General features: G+C 42.0%; 3 protein-coding genes across 5 annotated transcripts in view; 2 read left to right on the top strand and 1 right to left on the bottom strand.

Moving 5' to 3' along the window:
- The window catches only part of LOC127926707 (transcription factor A, mitochondrial-like), a 33673-nt gene extending 17640 nt beyond the window's left edge, over nt 1–16033 (top strand). The window contains exon 9 of the mRNA XM_052512207.1: nt 15475–16033. The gene's annotated coding sequence lies outside the window, so the exon portion shown is untranslated. The remainder of the gene's footprint in view (nt 1–15474) is intronic.
- On the bottom strand, nt 899–21554 carry LOC127926705 (DNA-directed RNA polymerase III subunit RPC4-like). The gene is made up of 8 exons (XM_052512201.1): nt 20725–21554; nt 15955–16001; nt 15451–15596; nt 15216–15334; nt 11452–11551; nt 4405–4787; nt 3685–3834; nt 899–1768 (listed from the first exon to the last, which is right to left on the bottom strand). The coding sequence occupies exons 1-8, from the start codon at nt 20893–20895 to the stop codon at nt 1628–1630; spliced, it is 1257 nt and encodes a 418-aa protein (XP_052368161.1). The 5' UTR covers nt 20896–21554; the 3' UTR covers nt 899–1627.
- Nucleotides 6511–10338, top strand: LOC127926706 (uncharacterized). 3 transcript variants are annotated; one of them, XM_052512204.1, is made up of 2 exons: nt 6511–9884; nt 9993–10338. In XM_052512204.1, exons 1-2 carry the CDS (start codon nt 9181–9183, stop codon nt 10228–10230), a joined length of 942 nt encoding a protein of 313 aa, XP_052368164.1. In that variant the 5' UTR covers nt 6511–9180; the 3' UTR covers nt 10231–10338. The 3 variants fall into 3 exon arrangements, with proteins under 3 accessions (XP_052368164.1, XP_052368163.1, XP_052368162.1); XM_052512203.1 differs by having other exon boundaries at nt 9957–10338; XM_052512202.1 differs by having other exon boundaries at nt 9921–10338.
- Nucleotides 21555–22669: the final 1115 nt, after the last annotated feature.

Genomic DNA, 22669 nt, shown 5'->3' with positions numbered 1-22669 from the left:
AAACTACAATATCTACACAGTTCATCCTCACATCGTGTAATAAAACTACAATATCTACACAGTTCATCCTCACATCGTGTAATAAAACTACAATATCTACACAGTTAATCCTCACATCGTGTAATAAAACTGTACAATATCTACACAGTTCATCCTCACATCGTGTAATAAAACTGTACAATATCTACACAGTTCATCCTCACATCGTGTAATAAAACTACAATATCTACACAGTTCATCCTCACATCGTGTAATAAAACTACAATATCTACACAGTTCATCCTCACATCGTGTAATAAAACTACAATATCTACACAGTTAATCCTCACATCGTGTAATAAAACTACAATATCTACACAGTTCATCCTCACATCGTGTAATAAAACTACAATATCTACACAGTTCATCCTCACATCGTGTAATAAAACTACAAAGTCTACACAGTTCATCCTCACATCGTGTAATAAAACTACAATATCTACACAGTTAATCCTCACATCGTGTAATAAAACTGTACAATATCTACACAGTTAATCCTCACATCGTGTAATAAAACTGTACAATATCTACACAGTTCATCCTCACATCGTGTAATAAAACTACAATATCTACACAGTTCATCCTCACATCGTGTAATAAAACTACAATATCTACACAGTTAATCCTCACATCGTGTAATAAAACTGTACAATATCTACACAGTTAATCCTCACATCGTGTAATAAAACTGTACAATATCTACACAGTTCATCCTCACATCGTGTAATAAAACTACAATATCTACACAGTTAATCCTCACATCGTGTAATAAAACTACAATATCTACACAGTTCATCCTCACATCGTGTAATAAAACTACAATATCTACACAGTTCATCCTCACATCGTGTAATAAAACTACAATATCTACACAGTTAATCCTCACATCGTGTAATAAAACTACAATATCTACACAGTTAATCCTCACATCGTGTAATAAAACTGTACAATATCTACACAGTTAATCCTCACATCGTGTAATAAAACTGTACAATATCTACACAGTTAATCCTCACATCGTCTAATAAAACTACAATATCTACACAGTTAATCCTCACATCGTCTAATAAAACTACAATATCTACACAGTTAATCCTCACATCGTGTAATAAAACTACAATATCTACACAGTTCATCCTCACATCGTGTAATAAAACTACAATATCTACACAGTTCATCCTCACATCGTGTAATAAAACTACAATATCTACACAGTTAATCCTCACATCGTGTAATAAAACTACAATATCTACACAGTTCATCCTCACATCGTGTAATAAAACTGTAGAATATCTACACAGTTAATCCTCACATCGTGTAATAAAACTACAATATCTACACAGTTAATCCTCACATTGTGTAATAAAACTACAATATCTACACAGTTCATCCTCACATCGTGTAATAAAACTGTACAATATCTACACAGTTCATCCTCACATCGTGTAATAAAACTACAATATCTACACAGTTAATCCTCACATCCTGTAATAAAACTGTACAATATCTACACAGTTAATCCTCACATCCTGTAATAAAACTACAATATCTACACAGTTAATGCTGAAAAAGGTGAAGGGAATATAAGTTAGAGATGTGCTGAGTGGTCAGGTGATGGCTCCTGTAGCAGAGCCTGGAAGTCTGGAGAGCAGACCAGCTTGTGCTTGACGTTCCCCAGGATACTCATGTCTCCAGTCAGGCCCTCAGACAGACGCACAGACACCAGTTGCTGTGGGAGAAATAACAGATGATTTAGCCCCTTATTGTCTGACCCTAAGCCATTGTCTGCACATCCTGGATCACAGTGAATCAGGACTAAACACATCCTGGATCACAGTGAATCAGGACTAAACACATCCTGGATCACAGTGAATCAGGACTAAACACATCCTGGATCACAGTGAATCAGGACTAAACACATCCTGGATCACAGTGAATCAGGACTCAACACATCCTGGATCACAGTGAATCAGGACTCAACACATCCTGGATCACAGTGAATCAGGACTCAACACATCCTGGATCACAGTGAATCAGGACTCAACACATCCTGGATCACAGTGAATCAGGACTCAACACATCCTGGATCACAGTGAATCAGGACTCAACACATCCTGGATCACAGTGAATCAGGACTAAACACATCCTGGATCACAGTGAATCAGGACTAAACACATCCTGGATCACAGTGAATCAGGACTAAACACATCCTGGATCACAGTGAATCAGGACTAAACACATTCTGGATCACAGTGAATCAGGACTAAACACATCCTGGATCACAGTGAATCAGGACTAAACACATCCTGGATCACAGTGAATCAGAAATAAACACATCCTGGATCACAGTGAATCAGGAATAAACACATCCTGGATCACAGTGAATCAGGAATATACACATCCTGGATCACAGTGAATCAGGAATAAACACATCCTGGATCACAGTGAATCAAGAATAAACACATCCTGGATCACAGTGAATCAGGAATAAACACATCCTGGATCACAGTGAATCAGGACTCAACACATCCTGGATCACAGTGAATCAGGACTCAACACATCCTGGATCACAGTGAATCAGGACTCAACACATCCTGGATCACAGTGAATCAGGACTCAACACATCCTGGATCACAGTGAATCAGGACTCAACACATCCTGGATCACAGTGAATCAGGACTCAACACATCCTGGATCACAGTGAATCAGGACTCAACACATCCTGGATCACAGTGAATCAGGACTCAACACATCCTGGATCACAGTGAATCAGGACTCAACACATCCTGGATCACAGTGAATCAGGACTCAACACATCCTGGATCACAGTGAATCAGGATCACAGTCAGGACTCAACATCCTGGATCACAGTGAATCAGGACTCAACACATCCTGGATCACAGTGAATCAGGACTCAACACATCCTGGATCACAGTGAATCAGGACTCAACACATCCTGGATCACAGTGAATCAGGACTCAACACATCCTGGATCACAGTGAATCAGGACTCAACACATCCTGGATCACAGTGAATCAGGACTCAACACATCCTGGATCACAGTGAATCAGGAATAAACACATCCTGGATCACAGTGAATCAGGAATAAACACATCCTGGATCACAGTGAATCAGGAATAAACACATCCTGGATCACAGTGAATCAGGACTAAACACATCCTGGATCACAGTGAATCAGGACTAAACACATCCTGGATCACAGTGAATCAGGACTAAACACATCCTGGATCACAGTGAATCAGGACTAAACACATCCTGGATCACAGTGAATCAGGACTAAACACATCCTGGATCACAGTGAATCAGGACTAAACAAATCCTGGATCACAGTGAATCAGGACTGTGGTTCTTTAGGACTTAACAGGAGAACTAGACTGTTAGGTACCTAAGTCGCTCTGGATAAGAGCGTCTGCTAAATGACTTAAATGTAAATGTAAATGTACCTATTCTAAAGGGGAAGGCAGCTCCCTCTGAGACGTCCATAGTGATGTCTCAACACCATCTAACCCTGTAATGTCTATTATAATAACAGACCTGTTCTAAAGGGAAGGCAGCTCCCTCTGAGATGTCCATAGTGATGTCTCAACACCATCTAACCCTGTAATGTCTATTATATTAACAGACCTGTAGGAAAGAGAAGGCAGCTCCCTCTGAGACGTCCATAGTGATGTCTCCCAGCACCAGCTGCACCTTGCCAGACTTCCTGATCTGTAGTTTACCCAGAAACCCCTCTGTGAACTCTGACAGGACAGGAACGTCTTTACCAGCAGTGTCCTGCGGAAGAACATGGCCTTTAGGGTTAGTGGTCAGGAGAACTCTGACCGGATGGGAACGCTGTCTCTAGCAGGGTCCTGAGGAAGAACATGGCCTTTAGGGTCAGGGGTCAGGAGAACTCTGACTGGATGGGAACGCTGTCTCTAGCAGGGTCCTGAGGAAGAACATGGCTTTTAGGGTTAGTGGTCAGGAGAACTCTGACTGGATGAGAACGCTGTCTCTAGCAGGGTCCTGAGGAAGAACATGGCCTTTAGGGTTAGTGGTCAGGAGAACTCTGACTGGATGGGAACGCTGTCTCTAGCAGGGTCCTGAGGAAGAACATGGCCTTTAGGGTCAGGGGTTAGGAGAACTCTGACTGGATGGGAACGCTGTCTCTAGCAGGGTCCTGAGGAAGAACATGGCCTTTAGGGTCAGGGGTTAGGAGAACTCTGACTGGATGGGAACGCTGTCTCTAGCAGGGTCCTGAGGAAGAAGATTGAATACAGCAAATGTAGACCTTGGCGTGAAATGCTTCCCTGTTAGAATGAAGTGGACGGTAGAAAACAAGGATAGAATGTGGTCGTTACTCACTGGTGCTTTAATGTGAGAGGTGCGCTTGCCGTCGGACTTGGAGTCTTTTTTACAATTTCTTTCTGGGGCTGTGATTGGCTGGCCGGTGGCTGTGGCTGGCTGGCTTGGGACGGAGGCTGTGGTTGGCTGGCCAGGGATAGTATCAGGTAGCTGGATGAACAGCAACTCTTCTGTCTCTGAAACCATCAGCTGGTGGAAGAGCTCTGCTACAGAGGGCTGGTCAGGGCTCAGGACCCCCTGGTCTGGTCTATACTGAGGGATCTGGTCAGGGCTCAGGACCCCCTGGTCTGGTCTATACTGAGGGATCTGGCCTGGTCCGTACTGATGTCCTGGTCCGTACTGAAGGGGCAGGTTTGGGTTAGTAGTAGCAGGGGCTCTGAATGCTGTAGGGCAACAAACACAGGACCATCAGCTACCTGGGAACCAGTTTGGATTGACAAGACTGGAACACGTGTTAATGTATTGAGTCTGTGCACCTCTGTAAATCCCCCGTGTATTTGCATGTCTAATTGTTTACATCCTGTGCATCCAGGGCCTTCAGGAAACACCCCTTTGACTTATTCCTCATGTTGTTACAGCCTGAATTTAAAATGGATCACATTGAGATTGTGTCACTGGCCTACATGCAACACCCCATAATGTCAAAGTGGAATTATGTTTGTAGAATTTAAAAATGAAAAACTGAAATGTCTTGAGTCAATAAGTTTTCAACCCCTTTGTTATAGCAAGCCTAAATAAGTTCAGGAGTACAAATGTGCTTAACAATGGACTTAACAATCTCGGTTTTAATTTCTTTACCCCTTTTTCTCCCCAATTTCGTGTTATCCAATTGGTAGTTAGTCTTGTCTCATCGCTGCAACTCCCATATGGACACGGGAGAGTCGAAGGTCGAGAGCCATGCGTCCGCTGAAACCCAACTAAGCCGCACTGCTTCTTGACACAATGCCCACTTAACCCGGAAGCCAGCCGCACCAATGTGTTTCAGAGGAAACACCGTACACCTGGTGACCGTGTCAACGTGCACTGTGCCCAACCCGCCACAGGAGTCGCTAGTGCGCGATGGGACAAGGACATCCCTGACAGCCAAACCCTCCCCTAACCCAGACGACACTGGGCCAATTGTGCCGCCCATGGGTCTCCCGGTCGGCTGCGACAGAGCCTGGACTCGAGCCCAGAATCTCTAGCCTTGCGCCACTCGGGAGGCCTGCCTCGATCTAGGTAGGACAAATCTAAACAGGGCGGTGGTCGCCTTAGCAATCTCGCTGGAATAAAGATCTGCTCCATTCCTGTCATTATTCAAAGAGATTTGATAATACCTCACATCTCAAAAAAGGACTTCTTAATGTTAGATCCCTCACTTTCAAGGCAGTTACAGTCAATGAACTAATCACTGATCATGATGTGATTGGCCTGACTGAAACATGGCTCAAGCCATTAAATGAGGCCTCCTCCTGGTTACACTAGTGACCATATCCCCCGTGCATCCCTCAAAGGTGGCGGTGTTGCTAACATTTCAATTTATGAAAACGTGACTGCGTTTGTCTTTGAGCTTCTTGTCATGAAATCTATGCAGCCTACTCAATCACTTTTTATAGCTACTGTTTGCAGGCCTCCTGGGCTGTATACAGCGTTCCTCACTGAGCTCCTATCGGACTTTGTAGTCATGGCAGATATTCACATTTTTGCTGACTTCTAATGGAAAAGTCCACAGACCCACTCAGTCTTTCGGAGGCATCATCAACTGGGTTTTGTCCAACATGTCTCTGGACCTACACATTGCCACAGTCAGACCCTGGAACTAGTTTTGTCCTGTGGAATAAATATTGTTGATATAAATGTTTTTCCTCATAATTCTGGACTATCGGACCACCATTTTATTACATTTGCAATCGCAACAAATGATCTGCTCAGACCCCAACCAAGGATCATCAAAAGCCATGCTATACATTTTCGGACAATGCAAAGATTCCTAGATGCCCTTCCAGACTCCGTCCACCTACCCAAGGATGTCGGAGTACAGAAATCAGTTAACCACCTAACCGAGGATCTAAAAGTAACTTTGTGTAATACCTAGATGCAGTCGCACAACTAAAAACAAACATTTGTCACAAGAAACTAGCTCCCTGGAAGTTTTCCGACTAGCTTGGAAAGACGGTACCGTGCGGTATCGAAGAGCCCTCACCACCAAACTGGGAATCTTCCGACTAGCTTGGAAAGACAATATCAAAAATCACTAACTGCTGCTTGATCAGCCTACTTTTCCAACCTAGTTGAGGAGAATAGAAACAATCCACAATTTGTTGATACTGTCGCAAAGCTAACGAAACAGCAGCACTCCCCAAGTGAGGAATGGCCTTTACTTCAAGCAGTGATGAATTCATGAACTTCTTTGATGAAAATAAAATATTAATTAGAAAGCAAATTTCGAACTCTTGAATGTGAATAATTTCTCCCAAACTCTGTTGTCCTGAGTCTGCACAGAACTGCCAGGACCTCGGATCAATGGAGATACTCAAGTTCTTTTAATCCTGTATCTCTCAACACATTCACAAAAATAGTCATGGCCTCTAAACCTTCCAGCTGTCTACTATTCCAACTAAACTACTGAAAGAGCTACTTCCTGTGCTTGGCCCTCCTATGTTGAACATCATAAATGGCTCCCTATCTGGATGTGTATACGAAACGCTCCAGTCTCTTTTTAAACCCCGTCATAGTACTGAGACCACACTTGTGTAGGTGGTAAATTACCTTTTTAATAGCATCAGCCCAAGGCTTTTCTGTCTGTCCTTGTGTTCCTAGGCTTTAGTGCAACTTTTGACACCACATTCTTTTGGAGATTAGAAACCCCAAAATTGGTCCAGGCAGACAATCTGAAACTTTCTGTAAAACATAAAATGATGCAGAAAAGCTAATCCAGGCTTTTGTCACTTCTAGATTAGACTGCGATTCTCCAGCCACCTGCATAAAGCACTAAATACAGCTGCTAGACTCTTGACTCAAACCGTCAAATTTGATCATCACTCCAGTGCCTCTACACTGGCTTCCTGTCAAGGCGGATTTTCAAGGTTTTACTGTTAACCCACAAAGCAATACATAGACTTGCTCCTACCCATCTCTCTGGTCCTGCCGTACCTACACGTACGCTATGGTCACAACACACAGGGCTTCTTACTGTCCCTAGAATTTCTAAGCAAACTGCTGGAGGCAGGGCTTTCTCCTTTTTATGGAATGGTCTGCCTATCCATGTGAGAGACGCAGACTTTGGTCTCAACCTTTTAAGTATTTTATTGAAGACTCATCTCTTCAATAGGTCCTATGATTAAGTGTAGTCTGGCCTAGGGGTGCGAAGGTGAACGGCAAGGCACTGAAGCAATGAACCGCCCTTGCTGTCTCTGCCTGTCCGTCTCCCCTCTCTCCACTGGGATTCTCTGCCTGTCCGTCTCCCCTCTCTCCACTGGGATTCTCTGCCTCTGACCCTATTACGGGGACTGAGTCACTGGCTTGCTAGTGCTCTCCCATGTTGTCCCTAGGAGGTCAGCATCGTGTCTTGCCAAGCTTTTTTCACTGTACTTGACATGAGTGGGTTGAGTCACTGACATGATCTTCCTCTCCGGTCTTGGGTGACATCTTTGTGGGCTCCACCTTGTCTCAGGGTAGTATGTTGGTGGTCTGTTGATGTCCCTCTGATGTTGGGGGGGGCTTTGGCTAAGTGGGTGGGGTTATACCTGCCTGGTCGCCCCCCCCGAGTCCCCAGTGTCAGGGGGGCTAGTGTCAGTCTGTCCTATCCTGTCTTCTCTGGTGTGATCTTAAGTATGCTCCCTCTAATTCAGCCATCTCTCTCTGCCCCAGGACCATGCCTGACAACTCCTGGCTGTCCCCACTCCCCCAGGTCATGCTGCTGATCTAGTTTCCGCTGTTCTGCCTGCGGCTATGGAACCGTAGGAATGAAGTCATAAACAGTGCAATGCTTGAAGCACAGCGAAGAGCTGCTGGCAAACGCAGTAAAGTGCTGTTTAAATGAATGCATTCGAGCCTGCTGCTGCCTACCACCGCTCAGTCAGACTGCGCTATCAAATCATAGACTTAATTATAATATAATAACACACAGAAATATGAGCCGTAGGTCATTAATTTGGTTAAATCCGGGAACTATAATTTAGAAAACAAAATGTTTATTCTTTCAGTGAAATACGGAACCGTTCGGTATTTTATCTAACGGGTGGCATCCATAAGTCTAAATATTCCTGTTACATTGCACAACCTTCAATGTTATGTCATAATTAAGTAATATTCTGGAAAATTAGTTCGCAACGAGCCAGGCAGCCCAAACTGTTGCATATACCTTGACTCTGCGTGCAATGAACGCAAGCGAAGTGACACAATTTCCCTAGTTTAATATTGCTTGCTAACCTGGATCTCTTTTAACTAAATATGCAGGATTGAAAAAATATACTTCTGTGTATTTATTTTAAGAAAGGCATGGATGTTTATGGTTCGGTATTTGTGCAACGATTGTGCTTTTTTCACAAATGTGCTTTTGTTAAATCATCCCCCGTTTGGCGAAGTTGGCTGTCTTTGTTAGGAAGAAATAGTCTTCACACAGTTCACAACGAGCCAGACGGCCCAAACTGCTGCATATACCCTGACTGTTGCACAGAACACAAGAGAAGTGACACAATTTCCCAGGTTAAAAGAAATTTGTGTTAGCAGGCAATATTAACTAAATATGCAGGTTTAAAAAGATATACTTGTGTATTGATTTTAAGAAGGGCGTTGATGTTTTTGGTTAGGTACACATTGATTTTAAGAAGGGCGTTGATGTTTTTGGTTAGGGACACATTGATTTTAAGAAAGGTGTTTTTGGTTAGGTACACATTGATTTTAAGAAAGGCGGTGATGTTTTTGGTTAGGTACACATTGATTTTAAGAAAGGTGTTTTTGGTTAGGTACACATTGATTTTAAGAAGGGCGTTGATGTTTTTGGTTAGGTACACATTGATTTTAAGAAGGGCGTTGATGTTTTTGGTTAGGTACACATTGATTTTAAGAAGGGCGTTGATGTTTTTGGTTAGGTACACATTGATTTTAAGAAGGGCGTTGATGTTTTTGGTTAGGTACACATTGATTTTAAGAAGGGCGTTGATGTTTTTGGTTAGGTACACATTGATTTTAAGAAAGGTGTTTTTGGTTAGGTACACATTGATTTTAAGAAAGGCGTTTTTGGTTAGGTACACATTGATTTTAAGAAAGGCGTTTTTGGTTAGGTACACATTGATTTTAAGAAAGGCGTTTTTGGTTAGGTACACATTGATTTTAAGAAAGGCGTTTTTGGTTAGGTACACATTGATTTTAAGAAAGGCGTTTTTGGTTAGGTACACATTGATTTTAAGAAAGGCGTTTTTGGTTAGGTACACATTGATTTTAAGAAAGGCGTTTTTGGTTAGGTACACATTGATTTTAAGAAAGGCGTTTTTGGTTAGGTACACATTGATTTTAAGAAAGGCATTTTTGGTTAGGTACACATTGATTTTAAGAAAGGCGTTTTTGGTTAGGTACACATTGATTTTAAGAAAGGCGTTTTTGGTTAGGTACACATTGATTTTAAGAAAGGCGTTTTTGGTTAGGTACACATTGATTTTAAGAAAGGCGTTTTTGGTTAGGTACACATTGATTTTAAGAAAGGCGTTTTTGGTTAGGTACACATTGATTTTAAGAAAGGCGTTTTTGGTTAGGTACACATTGGTGCAACGACATAGCTGTTTTTCGCGAATGCGCTTGTTAAATCACCCGTTTTGCGAAGTAGGCTGTGATTCAATGATAAATTAACCGCATCGATTATATGCAACGCAGGACAAGCTAGATAAACTAGTAATATCATCAACCATGTGTAGTTAACTAGTGATTGTTAAGATTGATTGATTGTTTTTTTATAAGATACGTTTAATGCTAGCTAGCACTTTACTTTGGCTCCTTGCTGCACTCGCATAACAGGTAGTCAGCCTGCCACGCAGTCTCCTCGTGGAGTGCAATGTAATCGGCCATGATCGGTGTCCAAAAATGCTCATCACCGATTGTTATGAGAACTTGAAATCGGCCCTAATTAATCGGCCATTCTGATTAATCGGTCGACCTTGGCTATGGAAAATCAACTGACATTTACTCCTGAGGTGCTGACCTGCTGCACACTCAACCACTGATTTGACCCTGTTGGTCATCTATGATCATCCTGAATAACAGCCTTAATGGCCATGTACTCATCTCTACCTGCCAGAATAGGATCCCGTTTCTTCCTAGGCTCCTGCCTTTCTAGGGAGTTGTTTCTTGCCACCTTGCTTCTACATCTGCATTGCTTGCTGTTTGTGGTTTTGGGCTGGGTTTCTGTACAAGCACTTTGTGACATCTGCTGATGCAAAAAGGGCTTTTTAAATAAAGTTGATTGGACTCAGTGTAATAGTCGAATATTGTTTAACATAATTTTTTAATTACCTCATCTCTGTACCCCACACATACAATTATCTGGAAGCTCCCTCAGTCGAGCAGGGAATTTCAACCACAATGACCAATGAGGTCTTCCAATGCCTCAAAGGGCACCTATTGGTAGATGGGTAAAAAACAGACATTGAATATCTGAGCATGGTGAAGTTATTAATTACACTTTGGATGGTGTATCAATACACCCAGTCACTACACAGATATAGGCGTCCTTTCTAACTTAGTTGCTGGGGTAGAAGGAAACCACTCGGATTTCACAAGGCCGATGGTGGCTTTAAAACTGTTAGAGTTTAATGGCTGGTAGTAGACCTGAGGATGGATCAACAACATTGTAGTTACTCCACAATGTGAAAATATTGTGCAAAGCTCTTAGACACTTACCCACTGCCAAAGGTGATTCTAACATGTATTGACTCAGGTGTGAATACTTATGTAAATTTGATATTTCTATTTCATTTGATACATTTTGAAATCTCATTTTGAATACAGGCTGTAACACAATGTGGAATAAGTCAAGGGGTATGAATACTTTCTGAAGGCTCTGTATATACTTACATGTTGTTGCCTCTGTTATCAGGAAGTTGCTAGATTGATACAGTGGTAGTTGAATTGGCTTGTTCTTGGCATCATTTTTCAAACCAGGATCATCCAAAAACTACATGGGGGGGAAAAAGTGTGCGGTTTAAATAAATATATGTATTTCAACCAGGGGTTGGAACCGGTTCATGGAAATAATGAAATGTTTCTACGAACAGAATCAGAACCGGGAACGAAAGTGATCTATACTGTTCCGGAACAGAACTGTTACATTAAACACATGGGAACCAGTTAATAACGTTATCCCTCTGTTAATCAGAAACTTCTTCCACTGTCTGCCTGCCAGCTAAAAATCGTTGCCATTGTGTGTGCGTGTAGGCTACCTGCCCCTCGCCCTCCAAAGCATTACTGACGTTACAAGCATGAAGATGTGGGGAGAGATTTGTAATTAGAAAAGAATGGATTCACTTTTTCAATGCTAGTTAAGGATACTATAGTTATCACATTTCACATTGTATTTTTTAACTACAGAAAGGTAAGACGTGATTTGCATTCTGGTGCCGCTCTGCACACACAAGCTTGTTAATTAGCTCGCTTCTCTGGTCGAATGTTAAACCAACTCTGAAGATCAAAGACATTCAAAGTTCCTCCAGAAGCCGCTCGTCTGTAGGTATAATGCTGTGGCCCTAATTACATTTACATTACATTTAAGTCATTTTCAGTTGCATCTCACGCCTGAAAAGTCTATCACACATGTAAACAACTCACTGAGCTATAGCTTTCCAACTCCATAACAAGCTGCTCTACCTGCACTGCATGATTGGTGAAGTAGGTTTAAAAAGGAACGATATAAACCGGTACTTTTCTTTTGTTCAAACCAGTTCAGAACTTTTATTTTACTGGTCAGAACAGAAAAGAACGGGGCTGGTCATTAAGGCTGTTTTACTTTAGGGTGACTAGTAATTAAGGCTGTGTGTTTTACTTTAGGTTGACTAGTCATTAAGGCTGTGTGTTTTACTTTAGGTTGACTAGTCATTAAGGCTGTTACTTTAGGTTGACTAGTCATTAAGGCTGTGTGTTTTACTTTAGGTTGACTAGTCATTAAGGCTGTTACTTTAGGTTGACTAGTCATTAAGGCTGTTACTTTAGGTTGACTAGTCATTAAGGCTGTTTTACTTTAGGTTGACTAGTCATTAAGGCTGTTAGTTTAGGTTGACTAGTCATTAAGGCTGTGTGTGTTACTTTAGGTTGACTAGTCATTAAGGCTGTTAATTTAGGTTGACTAGTCATTAAGGCTGTTGTACTTTAGGTTGACTAGTCATTAAGGCTGTGTGTTTTACTTTAGGTTGTCTAGTCATTAAGGCTGTGTGTTTTACTTTAGGTTGACTAGTCATTAAGGCTGTGTGTTTTACTTTAGGTTGTCTAGTCATTAAGGCTGTTACTTTAGGTTGACTAGTCATTAAGGCTGTGTGTTTTACTTTAGGTTGACTAGTCATTAAGGCTGTTAGTTTAGGTTGTCTAGTCATTAAGGCTGTTAGTTTAGGTTGACTAGTCATTAAGGCTGTGTGTTTTACTTTAGGTTGACTAGTCATTAAGGCTGTTACTTTAGGTTGACTAGTCATTAAGGCTGTGTGTTTTACTTTAGGTTGACTAGTCATTAAGGCTGTTAGTTTAGGTTGTCTAGTCATTAAGGCTGTTAGTTTAGGTTGACTAGTCATTAAGGCTGTGTGTTTTACTTTAGGTTGACTAGTCATTAAGGCTGTTAGTTTAGGTTGTCTAGTCATTAAGGCTGTTAGTTTAGGTTGACTAGTCATTAAGGCTGTGTGTTTTACTTTAGGTTGACTAGTCATTAAGGCTGTTAGTTTAGGTTGACTAGTCATTAAGGCTGTGTGTTTTACTTTAGGTTGACTAGTCATTAAGGCTGTTACTTTAGGTTGACTAGTCATTAAGGCTGTGTGTTTTACTTTAGGTTGACTAGTCATTAAGGCTGTTAGTTTAGGTTGTCTAGTCATTAAGGCTGTTAGTTTAGGTTGACTACTCATTAAGGCTGTGTGTTTTACTTTAGGTTGTCTAGTCATTAAGGCTGTTACTTTAGGTTGTCTAGTCATTAAGGCTGTGTGTTTTACTTTAGGTTGACTAGTCATTAAGGCTGTGTGTTTTACTTTAGGTTGACTAGTCATTAAGGCTGTTAGTTTAGGTTGTCTAGTCATTAAGGCTGTGTGTTTTACTTTAGGTTGTCTAGTCATTAAGGCTGTGTGTTTTACTTTAGGTTGACTAGTCATTAAGGCTGTGTGTTTTACTTTAGGTTGACTAGTCATTAAGGCTGTTACTTTAGGTTGACTAGTCATTAAGGCTGTTACTTTAGGTTGACTAGTCATTAAGGCTGTGTGTTTTACTTTAGGTTGACTAGTCATTAAGGCTGTTACTTTAGGTTGACTAGTCATTAAGGCTGTTAGTTTAGGTTGACTAGTCATTAAGGCTGTTAGTTTAGGTTGACTAGTCATTAAGGCTGTGTGTTTAGGTTGACTAGTCATTAAGGCTGTGTGTTTAGGTTGACTAGTCATTAAGGCTGTGTGTTTAGGTTGACTAGTCATTAAGGCTGTGTGTTTAGGTTGACTAGTCATTAAGGCTGTTACTTTAGGTTGACTAGTCATTAAGGCTGTGTGTTTTACTTTAGGTTGACTAGTCATTAAGGCTGTTAGTTTAGGTTGTCTAGTCATTAAGGCTGTTACTTTAGGTTGACTAGTCATTAAGGCTGTGTGTCTTACTTTAGGTTGACTAGTCATTAAGGCTGTTACTTTAGGTTGACTAGTCATTAAGGCTGTGTGTTTAGGTTGACTAGTCATTAAGGCTGTTACTTTAGGTTGACTAGTCATTAAGGCTGTGTGTTTTACTTTAGGTTGACTAGTCATTAAGGCTGTTACTTTAGGTTGACTAGTCATTAAGGCTGTGTGTTTTACTTTAGGTTGACTAGTCATTAAGGCTGTTAGTTTAGGTTGACTAGTCATTAAGGCTGTGTGTCTTACTTTAGGTTGACTAGTCATTAAGGCTGTTACTTTAGGTTGACTAGTCATTAAGGCTGTGTGTTTTACTTTAGGTTGACTAGTCATTAAGGCTGTTAGTTTAGGTTGTCTAGTCACTAAGGCTGTGTGTTTTACTTTAGGTTGACTAGTCATTAAGGCTGTGTGTTTTACTTTAGGTTGGCTAGTCATTAAGGCTGTGTGTTTTACTTTAGGTTGGCTAGTCATTAAGGCTGTTACTTTAGGTTGGCTAGTCATTAAGGCTGTGTGTTTAGGTTGACTAGTCATTAAGGCTGTGTGTTTAGGTTGGCTAGTCATTAAGGCTGTTACTTTAGGTTGACTAGTCATTAAGGCTGTTACTTTAGGGACTAGTCATTAAGGCTGTTGTACTTTAGGTTGACTAGTCATTAAGGCTGTTAGTTTAGGTTGACTAGTCATTAAGGCTGTTACTTTAGGTTGACTAGTCATTAAGGCTGTTAGTTTAGGTTGTCTAGTCATTAAGGCTGTGTGTTTTACTTTAGGTTGACTAGTCATTAAGGCTGTGTGTTTTACTTTAGGTTGACTAGTCATTAAGGCTGTGTGTTTTACTTTAGGTTGACTAGTCATCAAGGCTGTGTGTTTTACTTTAGGTTGACTAGTCATTAAGGCTGTGTGTTTTACTTTAGGTTGACTAGTCATTAAGGCTGTGTGTTTTACTTTAGGTTGACTAGTCATTAAGGCTGTTACTTTAGGTTGACTAGTCATTAAGGCTGTTGTACTTACATCATCCCGTTGAAGCTTGTGTAACATATCGTTTTCCTCTGAGGCACGTCTCTCCTTCTTAAAACACTTAGCTACAGGAGAGGATCTGCTGTCTGTAAGGTCGGTCCCTCTCCACCCCCCTGTACAGAACAGAGGACAGGACACCCTGGAATCCAGTGTTTCTAATGATCATGATAATAACCTGTTTCTTTAACACACAGTAAAGGCAGCTTCTGGCAGAGAAGGTCCAATTCACCTGGTTTATTTACTGTGTCTGCAGGACCCTGTTCAAAGATGGAGTGGGACTGAATGATCTGAGGGGGGCGCTCTCTTCTCTCCCTGTGCCTCTCCTCCCTCACTCTTCTGTCCTTCTTTGGTGCAACATGGGCCTCTTCCTTTAACCTGGGGAAAGGAGTTCAATGGAGTTCAATGTTAACATGTATTCTTCTAAACTGGATCCTTGGTAGTCTAATGTTAACATGTATTCTTCTAAACTGGATCCTTGGTAGTCTAATGTTAACATGTATTCTTCTAAACTGGATCCTTGGTAGTCTAATGTTAACATGAATTCTTCTAAACTGGATCCTTGGTAGTCTAATGTTAACATGTATTCTTCTAAACTGGATCCTTGGTAGTCTAATGTTAACATGTATTCTTCTAAACTGGATCCTTGGTAGTCTAATGTTAACATGTATTCTTCTAAACTGGATCCTTGGTAGTCTAATGGAATGTGTCTTTAAGCAATACAGTCGACACTCACTCATCTTTACTCTTCCTCAGAGAATGGACATTGGGTACGAAGGTTTTCTGTAATAAAAATATAAATGTATTAATTTCTACTATTTTGACACATCTGAATATCATGACTGTTTTGTTTAATGCTTGTGACAGGACACTGGACAGCTGTATATCTGCTTTTGTTCAGCACCCACTGTGTTTCTGTTTCACTGTAGACTGGTTATTTAGTAGTGCTCACAATAGAGTGGTGAGGACGATGAGTCTACCGTGTCCAGAAGAGACTTCACCATTCATTGTCTCGATTCAGATTCACGCAGACATCGTTTTAAGCTTTTACGATTGACATTTACAGCTGATTTTGGCATAGTATATCGATTCGCTGTCCTTAAATATTTCTCATCTGTTATTCCTTTGTCTCTGAATTGTTTAATCAAACTTTTCCCCGACAGCTCCTGATATCAGGGTATGAAAACTACAATCTGTTCTGAAATAGCCTACTGTGCATGTGCGCCCAGTGTAACAGTATAATTTTTTTAAACCGTCCCCTCGCCCATACCCGGGTGCGAACCAGGGACCTTCTACACACATCAACAACAGTCACCCACGAAGCATCGTTACCCATCGCTCCACAAAAGCCGCGGCCCTTGCAGAGCAAGGGGAACTACTACTTCAAGGTCTCAGAGCAAGTGACGTAACCGATTGAAATGCTATTTAGCGCACACCGCTACCTAAGCTAGCCGTTTCACATCCGTTACACCAGCTATATCATGTCTCTAGCTTGTTTTCCCTGGCTAAACTAGCCATGTTCGTCATTGTCAAACATAAATACTGCACCCTCAACTTCAAAACTAATTTGCTAGTTAGTTATACAATTATGTAACTAAGAAATTCGCTGGAAAGAAACTTAAATTATGTGGTGTTTGTTGAACAGTCACGACTGGTTTGAGTTATGCCGTAAGATAACGGTGGCGAAGGATGATATCATTGCTGCTTAACCCGGATCCAAGCTCCCTTTTGCGGTCCACCGACGTCATTGACTGGTCTTGGAACTGGGACACCCTGCAGCCTCTCCCCGCACGGCTCGATTTTTAGATGTTGAAAAATGGTAACGTCTACAAAACTTAGTCCACTCTGTTCAAAACATGTTCATTCTTGCTTTGGAAACAGAAAATTGTATTGAGATCAAATGTTCCATCGATGAGAGAATTAGCAGAATGTCAGTGAAAATCCATCTTTTCCCACTGCCGGCCACTGGGCCTCCTCTCACTACCATATTTGGTAGTAAGTGGAAACGCCAAGCGGATGCTTCACATCAGGTGAAATATCTGTCTCGTTCTATCTATGGGATTAGCAGAACCATTGAGGGCTTCCACCATTTTAATGTGGTCAACTGGGTGGGACTTCCAACTTCATTGGCTCCTCCCTCCCGCTGATCCTATTGGAGTCATGTCCAACTGGGTCACCAGGAGGGTTCAGCCAATCGTAAAGAAGATCAACCTTTTTTCCCTTTGTGCTGTTTTCTGTGCCCAATGTTTGTACCATTGTTTTGTGCTGCTACCATGTTGTGTTGCTACCATGCTGTGTTTTGTGCTGCTACCATGTTGTGTTGCTACCATGCTGTGTTATGTGTTGCTACCATGTTGTGTTGCTACCATGTTGTGTTGCTACCATGCTGTGTTATGTGTTGCTACCATGTTGTGTTGCTACCATGCTGTGTTGCTACCATGTTGTGTTGCTACCATGTTGTGTTGCTACCATGTTGTGCTGCTACCATGTTGTGTTGCTACCATGCTGTGTTGCTACCATGCTGTGTTGCTACCATGTTGTGTTGCTACCATGCTGTGTTGCTACCATGCTGTGTTGCTACCATGCTGTGTTGCTACCATGCTGTGTTGCTACCATGCTGTGTTGCTACCATGTTGTGTTACTACCATGCTGTGTTATGTGTTGCTACCATGTTGTGTTGCTACCATGCTGTGTTATGTGTTGCTACCATGTTGTGTTGCTACCATGCTGTGTTGCTACCATGCTGTGTTATGTGTTGCTACCATGCTGTGTTGCTACCATGCTGTGTTATGTGTTGCTACCATGCTGTGTTGCTACCATGCTGTGTTATGTGTTGCTACCATGTTGTGTTGCTACCATGTTGTGTTGCTACCATGTTGTGTTGCTACCATGTTGTGTTGCTACCATGTTGTGTTGCTACCATGCTGTGTTGCTATCATGCTGTGTTATGTGTTGCTACCATGTTGTGTTGCTACCATGCTGTGTTGCTACCATGATGTGTTATGTGTTGCTACCATGCTGTGCTGCTACCATGCTGTGTTATGTGTTACTACCATGCTGTGTTGCTACCATGCTGTGTTATGTGTTACTACCATGTTGTGTTGCTACCATGCTGTGTTGCTACCATGTTGTGTTGCTACCATGTTGTGTTGCTACCATGTTGTGTTGCTACCATGCTGTGTTGCTACCATGCTGTGTTGCTACCATGCTGTGTTGCTACCATGCTGTGTTGCTACCATGCTGTGTTAATACCATGCTGTGTTGCTACCATGCTGGTTTGCTACCATGCTGTGTTATGTGTTGCTACCATGCTGTGTTGCTACCATGCTGTGTTATGTGTTGCTACCATGCTGTGTTGCTACCATGCTGTGTTGCTACCATGCTGTGTTATGTGTTGCTACCATGCTGTGTTGCTACCATGCTGTGTTATGTGTTGCTACCATGCTGTGTTATGTGTTGCTACCATGTGGTGTTGCTACCATGCTGTGTTGCTACCATGCTGTGTTGCTACCATGCTGTGTTATGTGTTACTGTCTTGCTGTGTTGCTACCATGTTGTGTTACTACCATGCTGTGTTGTGTTGCTACCATGTTGTGTTGCTACCATGCTGTGTTATGTGCTGCTACCATGCTGTGTTGCTACCATGTTGTGTTGCTACCATGTTGTGTTGCTACCATGTTGTGTTGCTACCATGCTGTGTTGCATGCTGTGTTGCTACCATGCTGTGTTGCTACCATGCTGTGTTGCTACCATGCTGTGTTGTGTTGCTACCATGTTGTGTTGCTACCATGTTGTGTTGCTACCATGCTGTGTTATGTGTTGCTACCATGTTGTGTTGCTACCATGTTGTGTTGCTACCATGTTGTGTTGCTACCATGCTGTGTTGCTACCATGCTGTGTTATGTGCTGCTACCATATTGTGTTATGTGCTGCTACCATGTTGTGTTGCTACCATGTTGTTGCTACCATGCTGTGTTGCTACCATGTTGTGTTGCTACCATGCTGTGTTATGTGCTGCTACCATATTGTGTTATGTGTTGCTACCATGTTGTGTTACTACCATGCTGTGTTATGTGTTGCTACCATGTTGTGTTGCTACCATGCTGTGTTATGTGCTGCTACCATGCTGTGTTGCTACCATGTTGTGTTGCTACCATGTTGTGTTGCTACCATGCTGTGTTGCTACCATGCTGTGTTGCTACCATGCTGTGTTGCTACCATGCTGTGTTATGTGTTGCTACCATGTTGTGTTGCTACCATGTTGTGTTGCTACCATGCTGTGTTGCTACCATGTTGTGTTGCTACCATGCTGTGTTATGTGTTGCTACCATGTTGTGTTGCTACCATGTTGTGTTGCTACCATACTGTGTTGCTACCATGTTGTGTTATGTGTTGCTACCATGCTGTGTTGTGTTACTACCATGCTGTGTTGCTACCATGCTGTGTTGCTACCATGCTGTGTTGCTACCATGTTGTGTTGCTACCATACTGTGTTGCTACCATGCTGTGTTATGTGTTGCTACCATGCTGTGTTATGTGTTACTACCATGCTGTGTTGCTACCATGCTGTGTTGCTACCATGTTGTGTTTCTACCATGCTGTGTTATGTGTTACTGTCTTGCTGTGTTGTCTTATAGGTCTGTCTTTATGTAGTGTTGTCTCTATTGTCGTGATGTGTGGTTTTTGTTCTATATATATTTTTGTTTTCAATCACAGCCTCCATCCCTGCAGCAGGCCTTTTGGTTGGCCGTCATTGTAAATAAGAATGTGTTCTTAACTGACTTGCCTAATTAAATAAAGGTTATTTTAGTGGCCCCCCACTTTATGGTGGAGATAATATATTTATGTTTTACAGTACATTTCCTGGCATTCTACACCTTTTGCCATGGGGTGAAGATAATGTTGAAGTTTTAAAGCAAGTTTTCTGCAGTTCTACACATTTTGACATGGGGAAGAGAGAAATGTTTTTCAATTTTACAACACATTTCATGCAATTCTACACGTTTTGCCTGGGGCAGAGTAATTTTTAGTTGTTGGAGTTTTACAGCTAATTTCCTGTAGTTCTGCATGTGCCTGGTCGGTATACCTGGAGCGGCCGGTATCCTAGTGGTTAGGGTTAGGGCGTGCCTGGTCGGTATACCTGGAGCGGCCGGTATCCTAGTGGTTAGGGTGTTGGACTAGTAACCGAAAGGTTGCAAGATCAAATCCCCAAGCTGACAAGGTAAAACCTGTCATTCTTCCCCTGAACAGGGCTGTCATTGAAAATAAAATGTTGTTCTTCACTGACTTAAAAAAACATTGGCTACGATTAGTTTAGATAGTCTGGCCAGACAATTTATCAATTCAATTTATTTCCTTCTCACATGGCTAATTGAGACCGCTTATTTTACATGTGCCTGGAGCAGGGCCCTGATGGCACAGATACAAAGATGAGCCCTCTATCTATCTCTATGGGTTGAGGACGTAGTCTGTGATATACAGTATGAGCGTTTCCATTGGGTATCACCTTTTTGAACCCGCCCAGAGTCAGGTCTCGGGACCGCAGGGACGTCAGTCTGCCTGGAGGAGGGGGAGAGTTCAGCACCGACCGATGAGGTAACCCACTGCCAGCTACATTTGGTCTGGTGATACCGGAGTAGCCAGCCATAAAGTCCGTGTTGCTGCTTGGATCTGTCATTCTGCTAATCACCGTGTGGAACGGACGGCTTTGTGACAATACAGTATTAAGGGGTTGAAGACTATACTAAACATACACCCTTTATTCCATGGGGAAGCCTACAAATGAAATGGCAGCATAACTCCGATTTGGAATAAACAATATTTGAACCGAATTCCTATTTCTTCTTCGTCGCGCTGTCCAATAGCCTAATAAACAGATATGATATGTGAATGAACAATAGGTCTTCTTACTGTGAAGTCAGAGAATGCAGGTATCCCCTCCGTAAACACGGATATCGGTGTTCAAACAACACTCTGTTATTGTACTGTAAACCTCCAGAAACTGTAGCGTCCATCTTGTCCGTAATGTCTGGGCACATCTGAGCAACAACAGCGACTGAACAGCAGCCTTATACAATCCACATCCAACAGTCTGTCCTGGAAAGAATATTGTAGGTGTTGCGTACAAGGCCTTGGTAAAAAGCAGTTGGCTACATCCTTCATACAAAGTAACTTACTACCTGAACACTTGAGCGACTCCTCAGTAAACACAACCTACATTCCACGCGCTAGTTCTTACTAATACAGGATACTTCACACTAGACGGTAATGGCTCATTCGGTTCCCCGAGTTAATCACATCAGCACCGTTTATTCTGCTTGGTTATGTCTTCACGTGATTCCATTATCTGAACACAAGGTGGCAGTGTTTATTCGGTCTCAGAAGAATAGCAGTATTGTGTTTTTGTTTGTTTATTTCACCTTCACCTACCAGGTGGGCCAGTTGGGAACAAGTTCTCATTTACAACTGCGACCTGGCCAAGATAAAGCATAGCAGTTCGACACAAACAACATCACAGAGTTACACATAGAATAATCAAACATACAGTCAATACAGTAATAATATATAATAAAATATATACAGGATGTGCAAATGAGGTAGGATAAGAGAGGTAAAGGTAATAAATCGGCCATGGTGGCGAAGTAATTACAATATAGCAATTAATCACTGAACCTGTATGGGTGTTGTAACCTGATAAAATAGTAGAATAGAACCCCTATTGTAGAATAGAACCCCAATAGTATAATAGAACCCCAATTGTAGAATAGAACCCCTATTGGTTCCAATTCATTATTGTTGTTTCTTTTTCTGACATTTTGGTGGAAAAATATACAAATTCCTGTGAGATGATAAGGCCCAGGACTGTGTAACGTGGTACTGGTCCCGAGTCAGTGTGGAGGCTATATACAGGGGATACTGGTACCGAGTCAGTGTGGAGGCTATATACAGGGGATACTTCATCTTCACCTTCTGTAGCTCAGTTGGTAGAGCATGGCGCTTGTAACGCCAGGGTAGTGGGTTCGATTCCCGGGATCACCCATACGTAGAATGTATGCACACATGACTGTAAGTCGCTTTGGATAAAAGCGTCTGCTAAATGGCATATATTATTATTATTATATTATTATTATTATATTATACTGGTACCGAGTCAGTGTGGAGGCTATATACAGGGGGTACCGGTACAGAGTCAATGTGGAGGCTATATACAGGGGGTACTGGTACTTAGTCAGTGTGGAGGCTATATACAGGGGGTACCGATACAGAGTCAATGTGGAGGCTATATACAGGGGGTACCGATACAGAGTCAGTGTGGAGGCTATATACAGGGGGTACCGATACAGAGTCAATGTGGAGGCTATATACAGGGGGTACCGATACAGAGTCAATGTGGAGGCTATATACAGGGGGTACCGATACAGAGTCAATGTGGAGGCTATATACAGGGGGTA

Source organism: Oncorhynchus keta, unplaced genomic scaffold (genome assembly GCF_023373465.1).
Source record: "Oncorhynchus keta strain PuntledgeMale-10-30-2019 unplaced genomic scaffold, Oket_V2 Un_contig_809_pilon_pilon, whole genome shotgun sequence".
NCBI lineage: Eukaryota > Metazoa > Chordata > Actinopteri > Salmoniformes > Salmonidae > Oncorhynchus > Oncorhynchus keta.
This window is presented reverse-complemented; position numbering and strand designations above follow the sequence as displayed.

Coding starts and splice junctions, on each gene's coding strand:
- LOC127926706 (XM_052512202.1), top strand. CDS start 9,181: ATGTTTTTGGTTAGGTACACATTGATTTTAAGAAGGGCGTTGATGTTT. Junction 9,885..9,920: donor AGAAAGGCGTTTTTGGTTAG/GTACACATTGAT, acceptor ATTTTTGGTTAG/GTACACATTGATTTTAAGAA.
- LOC127926705 (XM_052512201.1), bottom strand. CDS start 20,895: ATGACAGATCCAAGCAGCAACACGGACTTTATGGCTGGCTACTCCGGT. Junction 15,597..15,954: donor CTGAGGAAGAGTAAAGATGA/GTGAGTGTCGAC, acceptor TCCTTTCCCCAG/GTTAAAGGAAGAGGCCCATG. Junction 1,769..3,684: donor CTGCCTTCTCTTTCCTACAG/GTCTGTTAATAT, acceptor TTTCTCCCACAG/CAACTGGTGTCTGTGCGTCT.